This window comes from Lichenostomus cassidix, chromosome 3 (assembly GCF_008360975.1).
Source record: "Lichenostomus cassidix isolate B80296 chromosome 3, HeHo_3.0, whole genome shotgun sequence".
Classification (NCBI taxonomy): Eukaryota; Metazoa; Chordata; class Aves; order Passeriformes; family Meliphagidae; genus Lichenostomus; species Lichenostomus cassidix.
In genome coordinates, this window is record NC_139483.1 from 106760707 (window position 1) to 106781082 (window position 20376).

Sequence of the window (20376 nt, forward strand, 5' to 3'; positions counted from 1 at the left end):
AGCGCGCTCCCTCCCATCCCCTAAGCGCGCTCCCTCCCTATCCCCTAAGCGCGCTCCCTCCCATCCCCTAAGCGCGCTCCCTCCCTATCCCCTAAGCGCGCTCCCTCCCATCCCCTAAGCGCGCTCCCTCCCTATCCCCTAAGCGCGCTCCCTCCCTATCCCCTAAGCGCGCTCCTTCCATCCCTAAGCGCCCTCCCTCCATCCCTAGGCGCGCTCCCTCCATCCCTAGGCGCGCTCCTCCCATCCCCTAAGCGCGCTCCTTCCCCATCCCCTAAGCGCGCTCCCTCCCTATCCCTAGCGCTCCCTCCATCCCTAGGCGCGCTCCTCCCATCCCCTAGGCGCGCTCCCTCCCATCCCCTAGGCGCGCTCCCTCCCTATCCCTAAGCGCGCTCTCCATCCCTAAACGCGCTCCCTCCCATCCCCTAGGCGCGCTCCCTCCCATCCCCTAAGCGCGCTCCCTCCCCATCCCCTAGGCGCGCTCCCCGCGCTGTCCCGTGCCGCGGGGTGGCGCCCTGGCGCGCGGGCGGGTGACGCCAGCTCTCGGCCCCGCCCCTGCCCCGCCGCGCGCGCCGCCCCCACGTGCGCGCCGCCCCCGCGGCAGAGCGCGCGCGGCGGCCCCGCAGCAGGGCAGGGCAGGGCAGGTGGGAGCGCGGCAGGGCCCCCGCCCCGCCCGGCCCGGCCCCGGCCCCGGCTCGGCCCGGCCCGGCCCGGCCCGGCCCCCGCCATGGGCGCCCGGCCGCCGCCGGCCCCGCGCCCCGCCGCCTGAGGCAGCGCGGCCGCACGGGCAGCGCCTCGCCCGCAGCCGCGGCCCCGCCACCATGGGGGCCGCCGCGGCGAGCCGGAGCTCCGCCGGGTTCGCCGGCATCCTCGCGGTGAGTGCGCGCGTGTGGCGGAGCGGCGGGATCGGTCCGTGCGTGCGCCGCCCGCGCGGCATCCGCGGCGTGGGTGGGGATGTGCTGCAGTGCGGGGCTGCTCGCCTCACCTCCCCCGGCTAAGGGCAGCTCGGCACGGGAGGCTGTGCTGGGTGTCCCGCCGACCCCGCTCCGCGCCGCGGGGGCTCTGTGGGCTCCGCTGCGCCTTCCCCGGGCGGTGCTGCCCGCCACAGCTCCGGGTCGTGGCAGGGCATGCCGGCTGGGTGCGATATTCCCTGCGATATCCATCCTCCCCATCCCCGCGTTAGCGCGGGCGGCGGCATCCCCCAGCCAGGGCTGTGCCACACACCCAGAGCTGAGCGGATCCTTGTTCTGCTCCCTGCACTGCTCCGGGAGCTCGGCGCTGGACAGAGATCCATCCATCCACCCACCCATCCGCCCGTTCCCTCCCCGCAGCTGCTTTTCTTGCCACCCTTTGGCCAGGCAGTAGAACTCCCCGCCGCGAATGGCAGGCAGCTGCCCTGACTTATCACGGAAATGTTTTCCGGCAGCTTTATCTCCCCATTTACTTTCCCAGGTAGGGCGCTTCCCAATCAGCGCTTTAGGGCTACATCCCGTCGATTTGGGGAGAGACAGTAATTCGGTGTGTCAGGCAGACGCCGCAGCTGCTGCGGCTGGGTTGTGTAACCGAGGAGAGCACTTGCTCTTGAACTCAAGGTGGATCTGAGCAAGCTGGCGCTGGCTCGACAGGAATCCGAGTAAACAACAAATAATCTAAAGCTGGAAGGGCATTAGCTGGTTGCTCTGAAGGCAAAGGGGAACTTGGCGCAGTGGTGGAGCAGATGAGGTCCTTGCTCAGTGCTGGCTGGGCGCTCCCCAGTGCTGGATTCCCGCTGGGAGGAGCGAGCCGGGAGAAGCCAGTGCTGCTGCATGTCTGGAAGATGAGATGCTGATGGGGAGCTTGAGATATGCAGCTCCAGCTGGGATCCTGGAGGTCAGTTGGTAATGGTGGGTATGGAGGGAAAAGGGGGGAAAAAGAGTGATATAAAGGTGTGGGGAAATACAGCAGCAATTTTGGGGAACGAAGCGAGACTCTAAGCAAACACACATGTATGTTACTTGTGCATGTGTATTCTCACACCTCTGTGTGTGTGTGATCATACAAGCAAACAAGGCAAAATTCCCATTTGCTTGTGAGCTGGTAGGATCCTCTCCGGGTTTTATCCAATACTTTCAAAAATTTGGGCTTCTCCCCTTGGTCACACGAGGAGTTAACATCTTCCCAGCTTGAGGGAAGTATGTTCAAGGGAAGTATGTTCAAATCGGTAGCTGGTGGGTCTTTTACTGGTGCAGCAACCCCAAATCTGCCTGGCTGCTGGGTTTTGGAGCAGTAGCAGCTTGACAGTGGTTGTGCGGGGCAGGTGTTGGCTGTGATTTTATTTGCTTGGTGGATTTTTTGGGACCCCACTGACTACTGCAAGGTAGTTTTCACCATCTCCCCCACAGCCCTTGCCTGGAACCAGCATGATATCACCTTACTTCAGCTTGGGTCTTTTGGAACGCTGGGGGATCTCATCTGTTTGCAGCAAAACTGTGGCTGGCAGGGATACTTCCGAGCTCTGGTCCGCGCTGGCTGCAGGGTTGGCTTCTGGGTTTTCCTTCATGGGGACCAGATGTTGTGGTGCTGCTGTTCTGGCTCGCTTGTCTCCCTGTGTTTCGCTCTTGAGATGTAGTAAAGGAACTGCTGAGCAGTGAGTCCCGGACTCTCATTTCACAAACCCCAAACCAGCTGAAATAGCTGGTCATGTTGCAAGAAGCAGAAACTTGCCTTGCTCTTGAGAACCCCCCTCACAGGCAACTTTTTTCGGGCTGAGTAATTTGATCCTTTTTACACTGATCAGGACAGGACATTGGCTCCTTCTGTCTGCCGAGTTACCGTAAAACTTCAGATCAGTTTATTTGTCTTTCTGGTGTTTTTATATATTTATTTCTTTTACTTTAATGTTGCAAGCACTTTCCCCGTACTGTCGGCGAAGGGTGCAGCTGACCTCTGGGAAGGGCGGCAGGCAGTGCAGCTCATCCCCCACCCGTGCCAAGGCATTGCCACAGAGCCAGCTGCCGTTTCTACCAAATTCTGCTGGTTTTCCTTGGAAACCACTCCCAGTGTATCAGTTTGGCACTGTTGGTCCCTGCTCATTTGCAGGTCTCTGCTCCTGCTCTTCTCTACCAGGGTCAAGTGCCCTGTGTTTAGCTACTGTTCGTGTTTTGTTTTTATTTTAATTTTTAAAAAAATTAGTTTTAAGTTTATTGGTATGTCCCCACAAGGCTGGCAGCAGGGCAGTGCTGCACACAACCTGAGATTATGACAATCTTGCTGTCACAGCATTTTAGGGCACAAATCTCAGGATGGAAAGTTGATTGACCAACTTTGTGCTGGTGTTTTGAGTCACTGTGCGGGTTTGGGTCCCTGAATGAGACGCTGTATTAATAGAATCATAGAATGGCTTTCGGTTGGAAGGGACGTTCAGGATCATCTAGTTCCAACACCCCTGCCATGGGCAGGAATGCCAGCCCCTAGACCAGGTTTCTCAGGTGTTTGCAGCTGCATCCTCTGTACACATGCCAAGGCAGCTTGTGGCCCCCTAAGAACTGTTTCCTGTGCAGATTGTCTGTCAGGTCTCCCTGCAGCACAGTTATTGATAAAGGGCGATGGAAGCACAGCACAGAGGCACCCACTGAGATGGAGTCATCGGGCTGGGTGGTGCTGAGGTGGGTTGTGCTCACACCAGCTGTGGGGTGCTGCTGCCTTGAGGGTTTGTTTGCAGCTGAATGTGAAGGTCTCCTTGTTCTGAGTGTTTCCTGGTGTGGGGAGGTCAGAATGATGGTGTCCCCCAGCCTGATCTGATTTCCTTGTACCATGAAACTTTCACGTGCTGAAATAGGTGAAGGTGGCTGGGAGGTGCCTTTGCCCGTGCGGTGCAGGGTGTTGGTGCTGTGCTGGGGATGCTCTTGGGGCTTGCAGCCACTCTGTCCTGCTTGACCCTTTTGGAAGGGGACCCCTGTCACTTCCAACCCTTCTTTGCTCCTGCATTGGGCACGGAAAGCGTCCCTGAAACTGCTGAAACCAAACCTGCTCTTTAGTGTTGTTTTGCACCAGTTTGCTTTTTTCTGTGGGTTTTTTTTTGTTACCCTGTACACTTCCTTTGGTAACAGAGTAATGAAGTGCAGTGGCTCAGCAGAGCTTGCTTCAGTACTTGGTTGCTTTTGCCACTGGAACTGGGAGTGTCAGTTCCAGCCTGAAAGGTGCAGGTCTTTGTACTGCTGGGCAGCCCTGAGGGTGAGAGACCAAACCAGCAGAAGATGTCTTTTTTTGGCTGAAGATGTCCTCCTGCTCCTGGCCTTTGCTTTCAGAGACCTGAGTGCTGCAAAACCTGAGCAGTTGGATTATTTTAGGGACCAGAAATGCCAGTCTGAATAAATAGCAGATGCTCTATGCTGCTTAGCCATCCCCCACTGGAACTTGCTGTTCTCCATAAGCTTGGAAGTGCATGTGCAGCTGAAGATCTTGAGATGTTCAAAAATACCAGCACTGCTTTTCTTGAGATACAGTTTTAAAAAAACCCTCAAAAAAGCCAACTGAAACCTAGTGCTATTCCAGGCTTTAGTTACCCGGCTGAGGGATGGGAAGGTGCTGGAATGGGAAGAGCAAGAAGAACAGGAGGGAATCCATGGTACATTGCTTGTAGTGGGGCTGTCCGTGGATTTCCCAAGGTCTGGCTCGATGCAGAGGGAGAAATCAGGATCTGAGACAGCAGCACACAGCTCACTCCTGGTGAGGCAGGAGAGCCACTGCTTTTCCTGCCTCTCCTGTCACCCTGTCCTGCTCGGCGCTGGCACAGGAGGAGGGTGAGTAACTGAGGTGACCCCTCCTGCCACCTTAAGAGGCCACTTTGCTAATTTAGGGATGCGTCATGGAGATTACGGGGAGGGTGGCAGGTTTCCTTAGAGCCAGCTAAGCGCTTTGTTAAATCATGTCTTAGGGGAGGAGAAAAGTAAAATGCATCCTGTAAGCCTTTGCTGCCTGCCAGGGCAGCCCTGCTTTTTAATTTGACGTGCCGTAATTAGTCTGGCCGCTGCAGGATCCTCGTCAGCTCCTGCGGGCTTGCCTGCTTCTGCCTGCTCTGTAATTGCTGCTTCAGGGGGAGAAAACTAAATAAACTAAAAAATAAAAATGTGAAGTGTTTTGTACTAATCTCAAGCTGTAAATTATTTAGCAGGTGAAACAGAAATGTGCTGTGTGTTTCCAGGAAGCTAGAGACTGCACCAAAAATGACGCGGCGCAGCTTGCGGCTCTGCCACGATGTGTCTTCTGCAGAGTCATGTTGTTGGGAGCCCTTTTTTTTTTATTTTTTTTTTTTCCTTCTGAATATGTTCTTGTTGGCTGATAGCCCAGACTAGGTAGCAGAGCAAGAGGCTAGGGATTGTATAACACAGCCAAGTGATTTATGTGCTTCGCTCTGCAGCTGAGCAGCGTTAGGGTCTCTGGTCTTTCTACCTTCAGTGTAGAAAATGTTTGAAAACTCAAGGTAATGCTGACTAGTTCCCGCTCTCCTTCCAAACTTAGCCTGTGGCTGTTTGAAAACCCATTTCCTGTTGCTTTGTGTGCTGTGTCAGCCTTTCTTTTGATATGCATTTTGTTTTTGGTGACTTATCTGCGCTGGCATAACTGACATTAAATCCATGAACCAGAGGTCTTCTGGAGGAAGCAGAGATACTTCTCGGTAGATGGAGCTTCTCTTGGGGGTGGAGCAGCATCACTGCAAAGGAATTAAGGGAATAAAGCTTCGGGATTGGAAATCAGTAGAGATAGATTTATAACCATCATATGGCAAAGCCCAGCTGGTTTCAGTTCAATATCCTTTTACCTGTGTCTGATGCAATGAGGAGCTGAGTTACAGCAGAGTTCCTTGAAGAGTGTAAAAATAGCACTGGGTTTTCTCTCCTGTTGCTAATGCAGCTGGTTTAGAAGCTGGTTTAGAGTGGGTTCAGATGTGGTTGGAGGCTCAAAGCAGAACATCCCTTGCGGTCTCGGCAAACCCAACACTTGTACCAGGTCCTAAAAAACCGTGGAAAGGCAGAGGAGCTGAGAAATCGTCCAGAAGCAGCCGCTAGCCTGGATTTCATCCTGGTTTGTGTTACTCAGAAAGGTAACTATTTGAACAAGTGCAGATTAACAAATAGAGGAGGAAAGTTTTACAGATCAGAGCTGCCATCTGCATGTGTTTTTTGTCTTGTCGGCAAGTGCCTGCCTTGTGCTGGAGCCTCTCAGCCTTGAAATGCAAAGCTGGTCTGAATTCTCCTGGGGTGGCCAGGTAGCACGTACCGCTGAAACACAATTAGCAGTATTTACCACCCTGGCAGGGTTGCAGTGTAAATGATGCTTAGTTTCACAGAGAAGTGTGGTGTCAAATTTAAGCAATTATAACTGTAGCTGGGGATGTGTCTGGAGAGTGTTCTGCCACCTGCACCGGTTCCATGCCACTCCAGCCTCGCTGAGCTCCCTCCCCTGGGTGTGGTAACTTGTCCAAGGTCCCACAGCTCTGGGACATCCCCTGTGATCCTACAAGGGGTCACTGGCAGAGAGGGTGCCAGTTGCACATTGTTGTTGGCTGATACCTCCTATTTGTTTTCCAGCTGCTCATGCTCCTTGGCACCGCTGATGGTCAGTCGAAGCTGACCTCTGAGCAGAATGCCATCAGCCTCTCCCCTGGCAAGTACCGCCACCTCGACCGTGCCACCAACGAAGAGCTGACCTGTGACAAATGTCCTGCAGGAACCTACGTGTCTAAGCACTGTACAAAGAGTACCTTAAGAGAGTGCAGCCCTTGTCTAGACGGGACTTTTACCAAGCATGAGAATGGCATAGAGCGGTGCCACCCTTGTAGGAAACCCTGCGAACTGCCAATGATTGAGAAAACTCATTGTACTGCCTTGACTGACCGCGAGTGCACTTGCCTGTCTGGTACGTTTCAGACAAACGATACCTGCGTCCCTTACACGGTGTGCCCGGTCGGCTGGGGCGTCCGCAAGAAAGGAACCGAGACCGAAGACGTCAGGTGCAAGCCGTGCCCTCGTGGTACCTTTTCTGATGTGCCTTCTAGTGTGATGAAGTGCAAACCCTACACTGACTGCTTTGGGAAAAACATGGTGGTCATCAAGCCGGGGACGAAGGAGAGTGACAACGTCTGTGGTTCTCCGGCGTCCCTTCCGAACACAGCTTTGACTTCATCAAGCACCGAAGCGGGTGAGCAGCCCTATGAAGTTCCACCGACCTCTGATCTTCCCAAAGGTAATGCCCATCCCTGAAACACAGGTGTGGTTTTGATTGAGGGATTGTGTTTCTGCCTTGGTCAGGGTTGGTGTTAGGCTGTTAAAAAGCAACCTGGTCTAAAGCCTGGTAGGTGCTTCTGCTTCTTGGCATGGGGTTACCCTTGCTTGTAATAAACCACATTTAATAACATCTTCACTGAGGCTGCAGTCCTGATTGGACTTCTGGCTGTTCTGCTGTTTGGGCTGAAGGAGCATGACTTTGCCCAGCCTCTTTTCCTGTCTTTGTGATGTTCTGGCACAAGTCTTTGTGCAGTTGTGGTGAACCTAGGTTGGGATGCAGCAGGAAAACCCCTGCTGCAGTCTCCCTGCAGCAGGGAGAATCCTCTGATGGATTCATTGCTTTTGTGCCTGTTCTTTGCTTGCTGCATTTCACTCTGAGCTTTGTCAGAGTATTGGTTGAATGGGAACCATTGCTGAAACAGCCCTGCAGGAGCCTGGGCTCTCCTGTAACTTTTTTCCTTCGCTCTCTTTAAGATTTACACATCTTGCCACTGGTGGGGAGAACCTTGTGGAATTCCCCCTTCTCTCACTTAATTGGAAGTGGTTCATCATCATAGCCTTTATGGTGATGCCTTAGCTGTGGCTGGTTTCAGGGGTGCTGTAGGACTCCACTTGAGGTGGTATTCTGCACTCCCTGGAAAGCAACTTCCCTAGTGTCTCAGATGAGGCATTTTAATTAAAAGATGCAGCTTTTGATGACCTCAACACCTGAGTTGGTAAATATAAGAGCAGGGAAGTGTTGACAGTGGTAGGCTTTCAGTGCTTCGCCTGTTAAGTCTCAAAACTTGCCCTGACATTGGTGTATCATTGGGAGTGTGCAGGAGGGTGTTTCCTGAACTTTGAAATCAACTGTTGACAATTACGTAAAAGTTTAAGTGTTTTCCCTGTCTGTGTCCTGGTTAGGGTGTTTTGGGTAACCAAGTCAGGGATAAAACCAGGTACAGACAAATACACCCACTCTCTGTCTCAGCTGGGATGAGACACAATCTTCAAAAGATGACTTTCCTAAATAACTCGTAGTTTTTGCCACAACATCCCTTCTTCCTCTTCTTGCCAGGCTTTGGCTTATATTTTGCATCTGGCTGGGACCTGCCAGATATCAAACTTGGTTGATGAGGAAACTCGGTAAAGATGGAAGGGAACTCTTAGGGGGAAGTTTGGTTGCTTGAGAGATTGGCTACTTATTTTGTAGTTGATTCATCTGCAGCTGCTTGCAGGGCTGATAAAAAAATGTTTGTGCTTCCTTAACAAACCCAGTGGAGAGATACTAAGCCTGCAAATTGTCATGTATTTTTGTACCTTTAGCCTAAATACGAAATTCCACAAATGAGCTGAAACCTATGTTCATAAACCTAAGAAACAAAAAACAACTTGCTCAAAGCTGTTGGTTTTCTGACAAATGCAGCATGTGGGACCCGCACAGACTGACAACATGCCTTTAATAACTAATTTTTGTAATAAGCTGCCACTAGCCTTAACCAGCAAGGGTCAGTTTTACCTTGAAGCTCCCTCTGTAACTGTACCCATCTGTTCCCAGAGGCAAACCTCAACTTCACCTCTACTCTTTCTCGCTGCCTGGCGTTGGGTTTCTGTCTGCTGGCCAAGCCGATGCTCAGGCAGGTCTTAGCCCGTGATGTGATGCCATATCGCATCTCCGGTGCCGTGACACTGAACTCTCCTCTCCTCCCGCAGGTCTGAACTCTTCAGTTCCCGATTTTGTCCCGTCTCCAGCGCCGCGCGCGTCCAGCAGCATGGTGGAGCGGGCGCGGTACTACAACGAGACCTCAGCCAACGAGACGGACGGCATCGGCGGGACCCTGCTGGGCACCGGCACCACCAGCCAGGCCCAGAGCTACCGGCACAAGCAGGCCAGCCAAGCGCTGGAGAAGCAGCCATCCCTGGAGATGATGGGGGGCGAGAAGCCCAGCATCCCATACAGGCCCCCCCGGCGAGGCTCCCAGAACGTCCACCAGCACTTCGACATCAACGAGCACTTGCCGTGGATGATCGTCCTCTTCCTGCTGCTGGTCCTGGTGGTGATCGTCGTCTGCAGCGTCAGAAAGAGCTCACGGACTCTGAAGAAGGGACCCCGGCAAGATCCCAGTGCCATTGTGGAAAAAGCTATTATGAAAAAGTCCACCACCCCCACGCAGAACAGGGAGAAGTGGATCTATTACTGCAACGGGCACGGTGAGCAGTAGTGACCATGTGGTGTCCTCCCCACTCCAACCCAGGGCTCTGGAGGGGCTGCACCCACAGGCAGTGACCGGTGGCTTTCCTAATTTAGTGGGTCTCGTAATGAGGATAAGGCCCATATCATGGTTCCTCAGATGTTTCTTCGCTCTTGATTTCTTCTCCTTCCAGTTCCCGTGGTGTGTCCCTGCTCCTGAAGGAAGGGTTAATGGAGGGAATGTCACCTGCTTGCTCCAGCTGTTCCTCACCCAGCATCTCCCTCTTCTACCCTTCTTCCTTTGGTAGAATGACTTTTAATGAAGACACCATTTCCCTCCCCACCCTTTCCTTCCCTTTCCACTTCTGTTTGACATCGTCCTTATTTTCTTGGTGACTCAGGCATGGGTCTGGTTGCCTTTCATGTCCTTTATCCCCTCCATTGCCATCTGTTTCTGGAAGGCTGAGTCATCCCCCACCTCTTGGCAGGACCTCAATTTCAGTTCTTAGCCCTAAATCTCAAGTGCTGGCTTGTGTCCCAAGCCCTTTGCCCACAATGGAGCCAGGAACGTTGTCCTTAAAGGCTGAGTCCTGGATGTGTACAGCTCCACGAGTGTCATCACGTCTGCTTGGACTCTCTTTTTGGTAGTGTTTTCTGTTAATTTAGTGGATGATTAGCTGTTAGCTTTCTGACAAGACTTTAAGGATGACATGTTGTGATCATTAAGTTGAAATTTATAAAAATCAGGGATTAATTAATGGTGGCGTGACTGTGAGCATCAAGCAGCCATGGTCTCCCTAGTGGGATGCAGTTTTTCCTCTGCAAAGCTCCCGTGGCAATTTTGGCTCTCCCTTATCCTCTGCAGACTGGCGACTCCTTGCTTTGGGTTGACGTTGCTCAACCTTAAACATCCGTTCACAGTTAACCTTTAGAAAAGCACATTTAACAAGGGAGGGGGGCAAACAAAGAATGAATTGAACAAAGATTGGAAGGTTTAAGAGAGATCAGTCCTTGATGAAAGTCATCCTTCAATGCTCAAGTACAAAGCAAAGAAGGTTTTGAATAGGGCGTCTTCTGTTGTGTACTCTCTTCACCTTCCTGCTGATTAATAGACCTACACTTTGTTTGCCTTCATTAATTCATTTATACGACCAGTAAGGTCTTGTTGGAATTGGTTTTCTGCCTTCTCTTGTGTTTGTGTTGGTTATTAGTTTCCTTTTAACTCTTCTGTGTTCTTGGGCTGCAGACTTTTTGACTTTTTAAGACTCTTCTCTTAAACTTTTTTCTGGTTTTGGTAACTTTCTCTCATAACTCCTGCACATCATTGTCCCTAAAATCTGTGGCACCCAAAGCACAGCACTTGAGACTGTGATGAGTGATGTGCAGTGGCATTGCAGAACCTTATTAAACATCCTTGTTTGTGGGCACTACCAAGAATGTGTGGCTTTGGCCATGATTCATAGGTCAAAAACAAGTGGTTGTTGCTAGCTTGTAGTAACCCTTTCCCCCAAAACCTTAATTAGCAGTTGGCTGAGTTTCTGATACTTTCCTGTTTCTTGAAGCACCTCAGAGCAGGGTGGAGTTTGTAGCAGACAGGGAATGCTGGAGTGCAGGGACCAGACCACGCTGCTTAGAGTGAGTGGGTGCAGCTCTGGATTCTGTCGTGGTGTTTCAGACCATGCTGAAGTGCCCATGCTGCTGCTGATCCTTCTGGAAGCCACGTTGGAGCTGCCTTTGTGGGCACTGCTGTGTGTTGGGTCACTGAGCATGATTCAGGTTAAAGAAACCATGCAGGTAAGAGAAGGTTCACCTGGAGAGCAATGACCTGTTTTAACCCATTTAGATAAAACCTCACCTCCCAGATCTCGTCATCCTTTGGGGGACAGCATCATTCACTTGTCACCCTGTGCTTCCCAGGGTGAGTCGTTCCAGCCTTCTCTGTCACCTGTTAACAGCTGCATCGATTTCACAAGATACTTGCTAAGTTTTCCTTTTGTCTCGGGAAATAAAATGGTTGTAACAGTAAAACCACACTCAGGTGATAAAGGAGCCTGGTGTTATTGAACCTCCCTGGTCTGGAGGTGAATGGTTCTGTTGCTGTTGCTCCCAGTCATTCACGCAGCAGTCACGCGGGCTCCCTCTTGGCATGGGTGGCTTCGTGACTTCCTCCTGCCACCCAATGTCCTGAGATGAACTTTGTGCAATCAAGGCAGGCAGACAGGCACAAACCAATTAATGCTTTGTCTTGCTTTTAGTGCAAACCAAATCGTGTTGCATTAGCTGGAAGGGCCTTGCTCATTAGCTCTAACTTGGTGGTGCTGCGCTGTCTTGTCAGAAATGGAAATTATTCTCCTCTGCAGTGGTGCATAAATCCCTCTCTGCTTTTCCTGTTGAAATGTCTGGCTCTTAAGACTGTTTACTTGAAAGGAGAGGTGTAGTGCCATAAAGGAATTGACCTTTTATTTAATAACTGGCTGTACAGCTGAGATGTTCTGCAGAGCTGCTGCATCATGGCTTAGCTTTCTGCTGCTCCAGACTGTTTGTACCCAAATCATGCTTCATCCTGAAGCAGCATTTCAGACAGGGGTGAGTATAGCCAGGAGCAAACTTCAGGCTGTTGCAGAGGGGAAATCATTCTCCTCCTGTGCTGCTGTGTGGATCCCTCCATGGTAGGCAACCAGAGCAAAGCTTCCTGAGGTGTAAGGAGCACAGCTGCTCCCCAGGTTGAGGTACCAGCCTGGTTTGTGGTTGCACTAGGGGTGTAGAGAATAGTCAATTAGGGTGTAAATTATCCTTGTGGGTGGGGGTGTAGCCCCTGGGCTGGATGCTGGCAGTGCACCCACATCTGTATGACCTTCATCCACAGGTTGGCAGGGACACCAGCGAGGGGCTGGGGTGTGTTTATTGCCTGTTTATGTAGTTCTTGCAAACAGTCTATCCCCACTTCTTCCTAGTTTACCGTCTCCTCCCTCCTAATCCTTTCAGTAAACAGCTTTAACCTTTGAAAGGAAAGTCCGGGTCTGACGTAGGCACTGGAGCCTCTCCTCAGAGGAGCTGGGCTTGGGCTCCTGCCCTCACACTGGCAACCCCCCTGAACCCTCCAAGGCACCAAGTGGGCATCCAAGGCTTTGCCTGTTTGGGAGATTTTATTACTTTAAGTATTATTAAGTTCTTTATTGCTCTGAGGCCGTGGGTGCTGGGTGAAGCGTGGTAATGGTGGCACTAGCACAGCTCAGTGCTGGAGCAAGGACGTGGCACTGTGGTTGGGCTCCTTACCAAAAGAGGAGGACTTTAGGGTGGAAGCAGAGGCTCAAACTCTTACTCAGTTCCTGAAGGGACTTGATTCCTGGATTATTTAAATAATTGAGATAGATGTGTGATCCTGATCAGCAGTTGTTGTCAGGAGGAGGTTCACTCGTCCTCATCTCTCCGTGAGCTGGTATCTGTGCCCTGTCCTCTCTCTGGTCATAATACATGCCTTAAATAACAGCCCAAACATAAAAATAGAAGTAGCTTGGGAGGTTGGTGTTAAAACTAGACCTGTGTGTCCTTAGCATGGATATGTTCCAGCCAAGGCACCAAATGCCAGTGCTTCTCACTGGATTAAATGGTTCAGAGGTCTGGGAAGAGCTTGCAATGACTAATGGCCTGAGTTTGCAGCCAGTCTTCCTCCACATCTGTGTCCATCCACACAACAGGGGCTGTCCAGAGAGAGACTGAGAAGGTAGAACAGTGTAGCTGTGGTTGGAGAAGCTGGACCTCTTGCTGCCTCAGCTGGATCTTATTTTACAGCCCTGCAGATAGGAATCCAAGACTTGACAGTTTGTCAGAGTTTTCCTGAGAAATTATCCACATGGTGCCTGAGTGACGTGGTACAGGGCTGATAGGGCTCTGTGGTTTAACCTTGTATGACTTCTTTCTTTTAGAAGGTCAAGAACAGCCTACACAGTGGGCTCATGCCTTTATTTTAGCAAATACCCATTTCCTTTCTTCAGATGTTTCCAGAGGTGAGGAAATGAGCTTGCAGAAACCTTTCAGAAAAAACTGAGAATTGTAGCCTGTCTTTCAAATGCCTTGGAAATGCCAAATTTGCCATTGGTCTATGCCAAACACGAAGATGGGCTTGAATTCTTTTTGCAGAAATTGCTGATAGTGTTGCCTTTGGCTTTCATCCATTTAGTAGCAGAGGATGAAAGACAAAGAATGTAAAATGTTAGGGTAAAACCTGTGTATAGAAGCAGCTGCCTGAAATGATATGCCAGGAGGCAAGAAAAGAGTTTGGTGTTTTTTCTGGAGTTGAAAGACTGAAGAACAGATCTTGGCAGCGCTGGCCTGGCATGAGATGCCACTTCCCTTTTATTTTTCTTCAAGTCTTGTAATTGCACATTATTGCAGTGGGTGGTGAGAGCAAAGCCAGGAAGCCTCTGGTTAAATAATCAGAGAAATTAGCTGTTCTGCAAAAGCTTTTTGCAGCTGGGGTGGATCTGAGGCTTGACTGCATGTAGAAGAACATGTGCTAAAAATGGCTCAAAATCAAAGTGGTGAGTTGAGTCATGATGCTGGAGAGATGGGGAGTGTTGGGATTTGGGGGTCTTGGTTGGTCAGTTGTCAGCACACTGGGAGTCAGGATCTTCTTGGTTGGAGATTTGTAGGGAGTAGCCCTTGTCTTGCATCCTGGTTGCTGAGAGACCAGGGCTAGGCTTGAGCTTGGTCTGCTCCCGAGGAAGTCATTGAGGGTGCTGAAGGGGGACCACATCCTTGTACCTCAGGGATCCTGATGCTGTGCTGCAGCTCCAAAGCAGCCCCACATGGATATAGCCAGTGGGGGTGTGAGGATGGCTGGGTCATTGTAGGCTGATCCTCAAATGGAATCAGGTGCTCATTTATGGTTAGTTGGAAGATGCTCATAGGAGTAAAATTATATGATTCCTTGCAAGAGACAGCATATTAAGGTTATGTGTGGGCTTTTAAAGTCAGTTTTTTCTAGACATCCATCACCTAATGAAGAGAAGCAAGTGCATGGAAACAGTCCAGCTGAGGATGTTATTCCTCAAACCTATTTAACTGCTACCCTGAATAAGGAAACTCTTGCAGGGTTGGCACTCGCAGGTCTATGGGGTGACTGGATGCCACTTTAGGACCCCTTCTTTGGGCTGATGTGGGTAAATGAAATGAAAGCCTCTTAGTTAGTGGTTTTGTTTGGTAGAGATAGTTTTCCCTGTGATCAACTCCTGAACAAGTCCCAGCTGGTGGCAAGAGCATCATGCTGGGAGGCAGGGTGAGGATGGAGGAGCTGCTGTGGAAACACACCCCTAGGAGCTCTACTGCACCTCTGCAGAGCATGAGGAGGAGCAAAAGGGGTTAAAAGCTTTACCAGCTTCAAAATGTGACGGCCTTGAGGATTTGTGCCCAAATCACAGGTGGGGCAGAGATGCCCAGAGCATCTCAGGAGGGCAGGTGTGCCCATTGCTGCTGACATAATTCGGTAATTGCAGCTACGGCTGGAGAGGAGCAGCCCTGGGCTTGTGTGCAAACCGTAATACAGCTCTGGCAGCAGAGCATGAGATGAGGGATTGATGTCTGTCCACCTGCCAAAACAGAGAGGCAGAGAAGGTGTTGTGTTTGGTTTAGTTTTCCAAAGCAGTCTCTCCTCTGGCATCTGCAGCTTGATGATGTGCAGATGACTGTTGATCCTCTGATGACAGCCTGTCCACCTCGCAGGGTGAGACCCAAGCAGAAGGGGAGCTGGTGAAATTGGAAGAGGCAGGAATGTGCTGGGCACCACAAGGAGTATGGATGCTCCCTCACTGGAGCTTGTTCTGCTGCATTTTGTGCTGTGTTTGCTGGCACAATGCTCTGCTTAGAGTGGGATGGAGCAGTGCTTACCTGCAGCACAAACCTCTGCCGTGGGAGCATTGGGGTGGCATTTGACAAGTTCAGAACACCATCGTCCTCAAACTACTCAATGTAAAACACTGCTCAGGTTTGTCCAAAAAGCATCTTTGTTTTAGGGAGCTATGTGGTTTCCAAAGGGCATATGCAAGAGCTGACCAGGGCTTCATGATGAAAGGGAGCCTTGGAAAGTGCAAACGTGGGAGGCTACTGTTCTGCTTAGAGAGGAAGAAACCTAATCATGTGCAGGTTTTATCATCTCCTGTTCCTCAGCCTTATTGCATTAGCACCAAACACTGATGCTTGATCACTTTTAATGTGTGTTGCTACACAAGCCATCTATCTGCAGCTGTACAGGGCTGCGGGGAGCTGCCCTGGGAAGCTGGAACATTTGTTCCCAAATTGCTTCAGAAAAGAAGAGAAAACCCAAATCATGCCATGGTCAAAATTCCTGGGTGGCCCCTGTATTAATTTAATGAGGGATTGGGATTTGTGCCTGCCCATTAAGGTGTAGGGCTGAGTGTGGGAGGCAGGGCAGCTCTGCAGGAGAGGAGAATTGTCCTTGTAGAAAACCACTCTGAGCCCAGGGTGTTTTTGCCAAAAACCCGACACCGGTTTCAGCGCCGGGAGGACTGTGATTTCTCACATCAGTGAGGCTCTCACACATCACTCCTCGAATAACAAGGTTGTTTTTTCTTCATTTTTTTCCTCACTCTCCAAGACTGGGGGGAAAAAAAATGCAGGAGGTGAATTTAATCCTCGGGTTGGCATCTGTGGGTGTCTGGATATTTATATGGCTCTGGCTGTGGCAGTGTGTGTGCTCAGGGTTACCAGCTGTCCCAGAGGGTTATAATGAAGATTAACTCTGCAAAAGCCGTTTAAAATTTAATAATTACATAAAATACTTATGCTGGCCATTCTCATGCAGACTAAAGCAAGAGCAAGTCTACTCTCTGGGTCCCTGGTGTGGCATCCCATGGTGTTGAGCAGGAGGTCGGATGGGTCCCGGGAGGGTTGGACCAAGGGGTTGTTACAGACATGATTTCCATGGAATGTGTTGGGAAGGGAGGTCTTGTCTCGTGCTGATTCTCAAGTTCTGAGGTCGGAAACATGTTCATAACTGCATGCGGCTGATCACAGACCTCTCTCCACTGCCTGGTTTGGCTGAATTATTTTCCAGAGAGCTTGTGGGAAATGATTGTTAGAAGTCCCTTTCTGCCTTGCAAGATTTTCAGGCTTGCCTTTAAAAAAAAAAAAAAAACAAAACCAAAAACAAACCCCAAACATATCATTTGGTGGTTTGTTGCCCAAACAGCACTTGCTAAGGATATGAATCACTGGGTCCTGGGAGGGTCTGATAGCAGCACTATCCTTCATGGTTGGGAAAACTATTCTGTCACTAACAAGTTTTTGTGAGTGTTTCCCTTCCTCCTGCCTGACAAAGGCTCTTGTTAGAGTCGTAGAAATGTTTGGGTTAAGGGACTTGCAGAGATCATCTAGTTCCTACCCCCCTGCTGTGGGCAGGGATGCCACCCACTATCCCAGGCTGCTCCAAGCCCCATCCAACCTGGCCTTGACCACTTCCAGGGATGGGGCAGCCACAGCTTTTCTGAGCTGCCTGTTCCAGGGCCTCACCACCTTCAACAGGGAAGAATTTCTTCCCAATATCCTATCTGACCCTGCCCTCTTTTAATATTAGACCTTTCCTTCTTTGTCCCTTGTCCTGTCACTACATGCCCATCTCAAAAGTCCCTCTTCAGCTCTCTTGTAGCCCCTTTAGGTACTGGCAAGCTGCAGTAAGGTTACCCGGCAGCCTTTTTTTCTCTAGACTGAACAAACTGTCTTCTTGGAAGAGGTGCTTCAGCCCCCTGGCCATTTTTGTGGCATTCTCTGGACCTGATTTAAGAGGTCTGCATCCTTTTTATATTGGGGACCCCAGAGCTGGACACAGCACAGCAAAATGCCAAATCCTTAGCACCTGCAAAACCTTAGCAGAGCTGCTCTCAATCCTTTCATCCCCCAGCCAATACTGGTGAAGTCCTGACCCAGGTGCAAGACCTGGCACATCTTCAAACCTCCTCATTTTAGGACCTGAAGTATATTTTGAGTGGCAGGGGGAGGAACTGAGTTTCAAATAACCTCCCCTTTTTGGCAGCGGTTGGTGGGATTTTTGCATTTTTGGAAGGTATTTGTGGTGTGTACTTGGGATTTCAAAGTCCTGGTTTGGCTGAGCTGAAGTATCTTGTCAGCTGGAGTGTGGATGTGCTGCATCCTGGCTCACTTGTACAGGCTCTCAGTGTGTGCTCAGACATAAAAATAGGCTGCTGTGTTTCACATGAGTCAGGAGGATATTTGGAGGAGGGAGGTGGGCTGAGCTCAGGAGCAGAGCTGGCTTTGCAGTGATTTGGAGCTTTTATCTGGGTGTAGGGGAGGGTTGGGCTGCATCACTGTGTTTTTTCTGTCTGACTTGTATGTGCCCTTGGGCTGTGCTCTCTGTCTGTGGTGCTTCATCCAGCCTGCCTGTCACAGTCACGATTTGTCACAGCAGGTGGTGCACAGGCTAATATTGCCCATCCCTGGAATACCTCTATCAGTGTGCAGGTGCTGGAAGCTCCAGGTGCTCCAGCTCAGGTTGGCACTGGCATAGTTGAGGTCAGTTCACCCTGGTGTTGTGGGACAACTGGTGGGACCTGTCCCTGGTGATGAAGGGCTGGAGCTTGGAGTCTCCTGAAATCCAGCCTTTCTGAAACTTCATGAAGCTGTCTCTGTAGCCCTGGGCTGCTGAGCTGCTCACTCCATGAATCTGTGTATGCTATAGATGCTGGGATATCTGAGCTTTCCTTCCTGGCTGTATAAGATGCCTATAAAACTTGAACTAATTCTCTGTTATGTGCTGTATCCCATCATTATTAGGGGAATGAGAGGACGCATGGCTTGGGAGAGCTCTGACCATGAGATTTCCCCTTAAAGGTGCCATTTTCTTAAGGAGCACTCTTCTGAAAAACACCAAATAGTGTTTGACTTGAGCTCTGAAAATGAAAACAATGAAATCTCATTTGTGAGAGGGTGGGGAGAGGAAGCAGCCTCAGCACCTCTGTGGCTGTGGTTTGACTTCCCCATATTTACTGCTGGGTGCTGGGGTGTCACCTTGGTGGGGCAGCTCTTCCTCTGCTCTCAAGTTTGCTTGAAGATGTGAAAAAATACTGGCAGAGAAGAGAAACAGTGCCTTGCAGGTGCTGTATGTGAATGTGCCAGCACTGCTGGTAATGGCCCCAGCACCACACTGGCTCCTTGCCCTGCTTGAAGCCCAAGTGATGCTGACAAATTGGGTCTGTGTCCAACCTGCAAATAGCATGGCTTGGGAGACCAATGAGGCTTGTCCAGAGCGAGGCATTAAAGCTCAGCCAAGTCCTAAGTGCGTGTTTGATGACCACCTTGGTGACGTGGAAGGACTGATTGCTCTCTCTACATCAAGCTGTACCGCAGTGAGGCAGGGCACGTCTGAAGGAGCAGGAAGTGGGTGGGAAAAATCTTGAACCTGATTCAAAACAAGCAAGTGGAAGTCACTGAATAAACTGAAATCGTGCTTGTGGCGAAGATGAGACAGAGGTGAGCAGTGTCTAGAGAAGGGCAATGGAGCAGGTGTGAAGAGGCTGAAGCACAGGTTTGAGGAGCAGCATCTGAGGGAGCTTAGGGTGTTAAACCTGGAGAAAAGAAAGGGTCAGGGGGGACTTTATTGCTCTCTATGACTACTGACAGGAGGCTGTAGAGAGTTGGGAGCCCTGCTTCTCCAGCAAGGTCCTCCCTTCAGCTCAGCATCTTTGTAGATGAACTGGACTTGTGTTTGCTTGTGGCACTCTGGAGGCATTTGTCCATTTCCAGACTTGTCTCCATTTGTCCCAGTTTGCCCTGGCTGTAGATGTGCCTGGTTGTGCCTGTGTTCCCATGTGTGTACATCCTCACCTGGGCTTCATGCTTGGCTGTGCACAACATGTTGGCCTTGTCCTGGGTTGAAGGATAGTTTGCCATTGCTCTGGGTTATCACTGCCTTAAAATATTAGGGGCTACATGGAGTAGCCCATCATGACATGTAGAGATTTGCAATGTTAAGATAATGGCAATTAAAATGCCTCCTGCTCAGGTACCTAAGACACATACGGATGTCCTGGATCCTTCAGATGCTGTCATTGCCTGTTCTGGGCTGACCATGGAAAGCACAGCTCAGCTGTGGGCGTTCCTCTTCAATTTCATTGTCGGAGGCGTGAGCAAGGCTGGGTGATCAGTGGTGATTATGGAGAGGGGTGGTGTTGTCTCCCACTTTAGCAGCAGGATGGTGACAGCTCTCTCATGCTGTTCCTGTGGCCTGTGACAAAGAAGGAGGACCACTCAGGCTGTGGCAAGCTCAGAGCAGCTTTAGCATAGTATCAGCGTGGCTGTGACCAGCCTCATATGGGAAGCATGAAATGGGTGGGTTAAAACACCACCTCTGCTGAGCTTGGCTGTCTTACTTGGAGTGCTGCTGTCTGGAGGTCTTTGAGCACCACCTCCAGCCCTGGTGTGCAGATGAGAGTGGCAGCAGAAGGTCCACATGGTTCAGGGAGAGGGAGAAGATCCATGACCTACTGTGGAGGTGGCATTTTTGCTCAATTCACCATGGTGAGCACCTTCCCATCCCAGCAGGATGCTCCAGCACTTAGTGCTCTGCAGAGTAACTTGTAAGACTTCTGGAAATATGGAAGTAGTAGGATGGTAAGCTTATTATAAGCATTACCATTTTATTTTAGTGTAAGCAGTAATACTTGGCGGCGTGCAGCTGCAGCTTGTCATGTAATGGTTTTAATCTTGTTTTTTAAGAACTGAGGGAGCAGTGGTTTTCTTACTGACTGGAGCCAAATCTGCGCTCTTGTCTGCATCTCTTCATATCTCTCTGGGGTTTTGTTTGCACAATATTGTAGTGGATGTAGCGAACATATGGGCCTTAAATTCATTTAATAGTTGCAAGAAAATGAGTTTAAGGTTCTTACAGTATTAAGGTAGACATTTCCAAATTCA

General features: G+C 50.5%; 1 protein-coding gene across 2 annotated transcripts in view; it reads left to right on the forward strand.

Annotated features, from left to right (window-relative positions):
* The first annotated feature begins 624 nt into the window (after positions 1–624).
* Positions 625–20376, forward strand: part of TNFRSF21 (TNF receptor superfamily member 21) — a 35523-nt gene continuing 15771 nt past the window's right edge. Inside the window, exons 1-3 of one of the 2 annotated variants that reach the window (XM_085057012.1) lie at positions 625–872; positions 6567–7221; positions 8955–9452. In XM_085057012.1, coding sequence (XP_084913138.1) covers positions 819–872; positions 6567–7221; positions 8955–9452 — 1207 coding nt within the window. In that variant the 5' untranslated portion in view covers positions 625–818. Of the gene's footprint in view, positions 873–1742; positions 1867–6566; positions 7222–8954; positions 9453–20376 lie in introns of those variants that run through there. The other variant, XM_085057013.1, reaches the window with a different exon arrangement.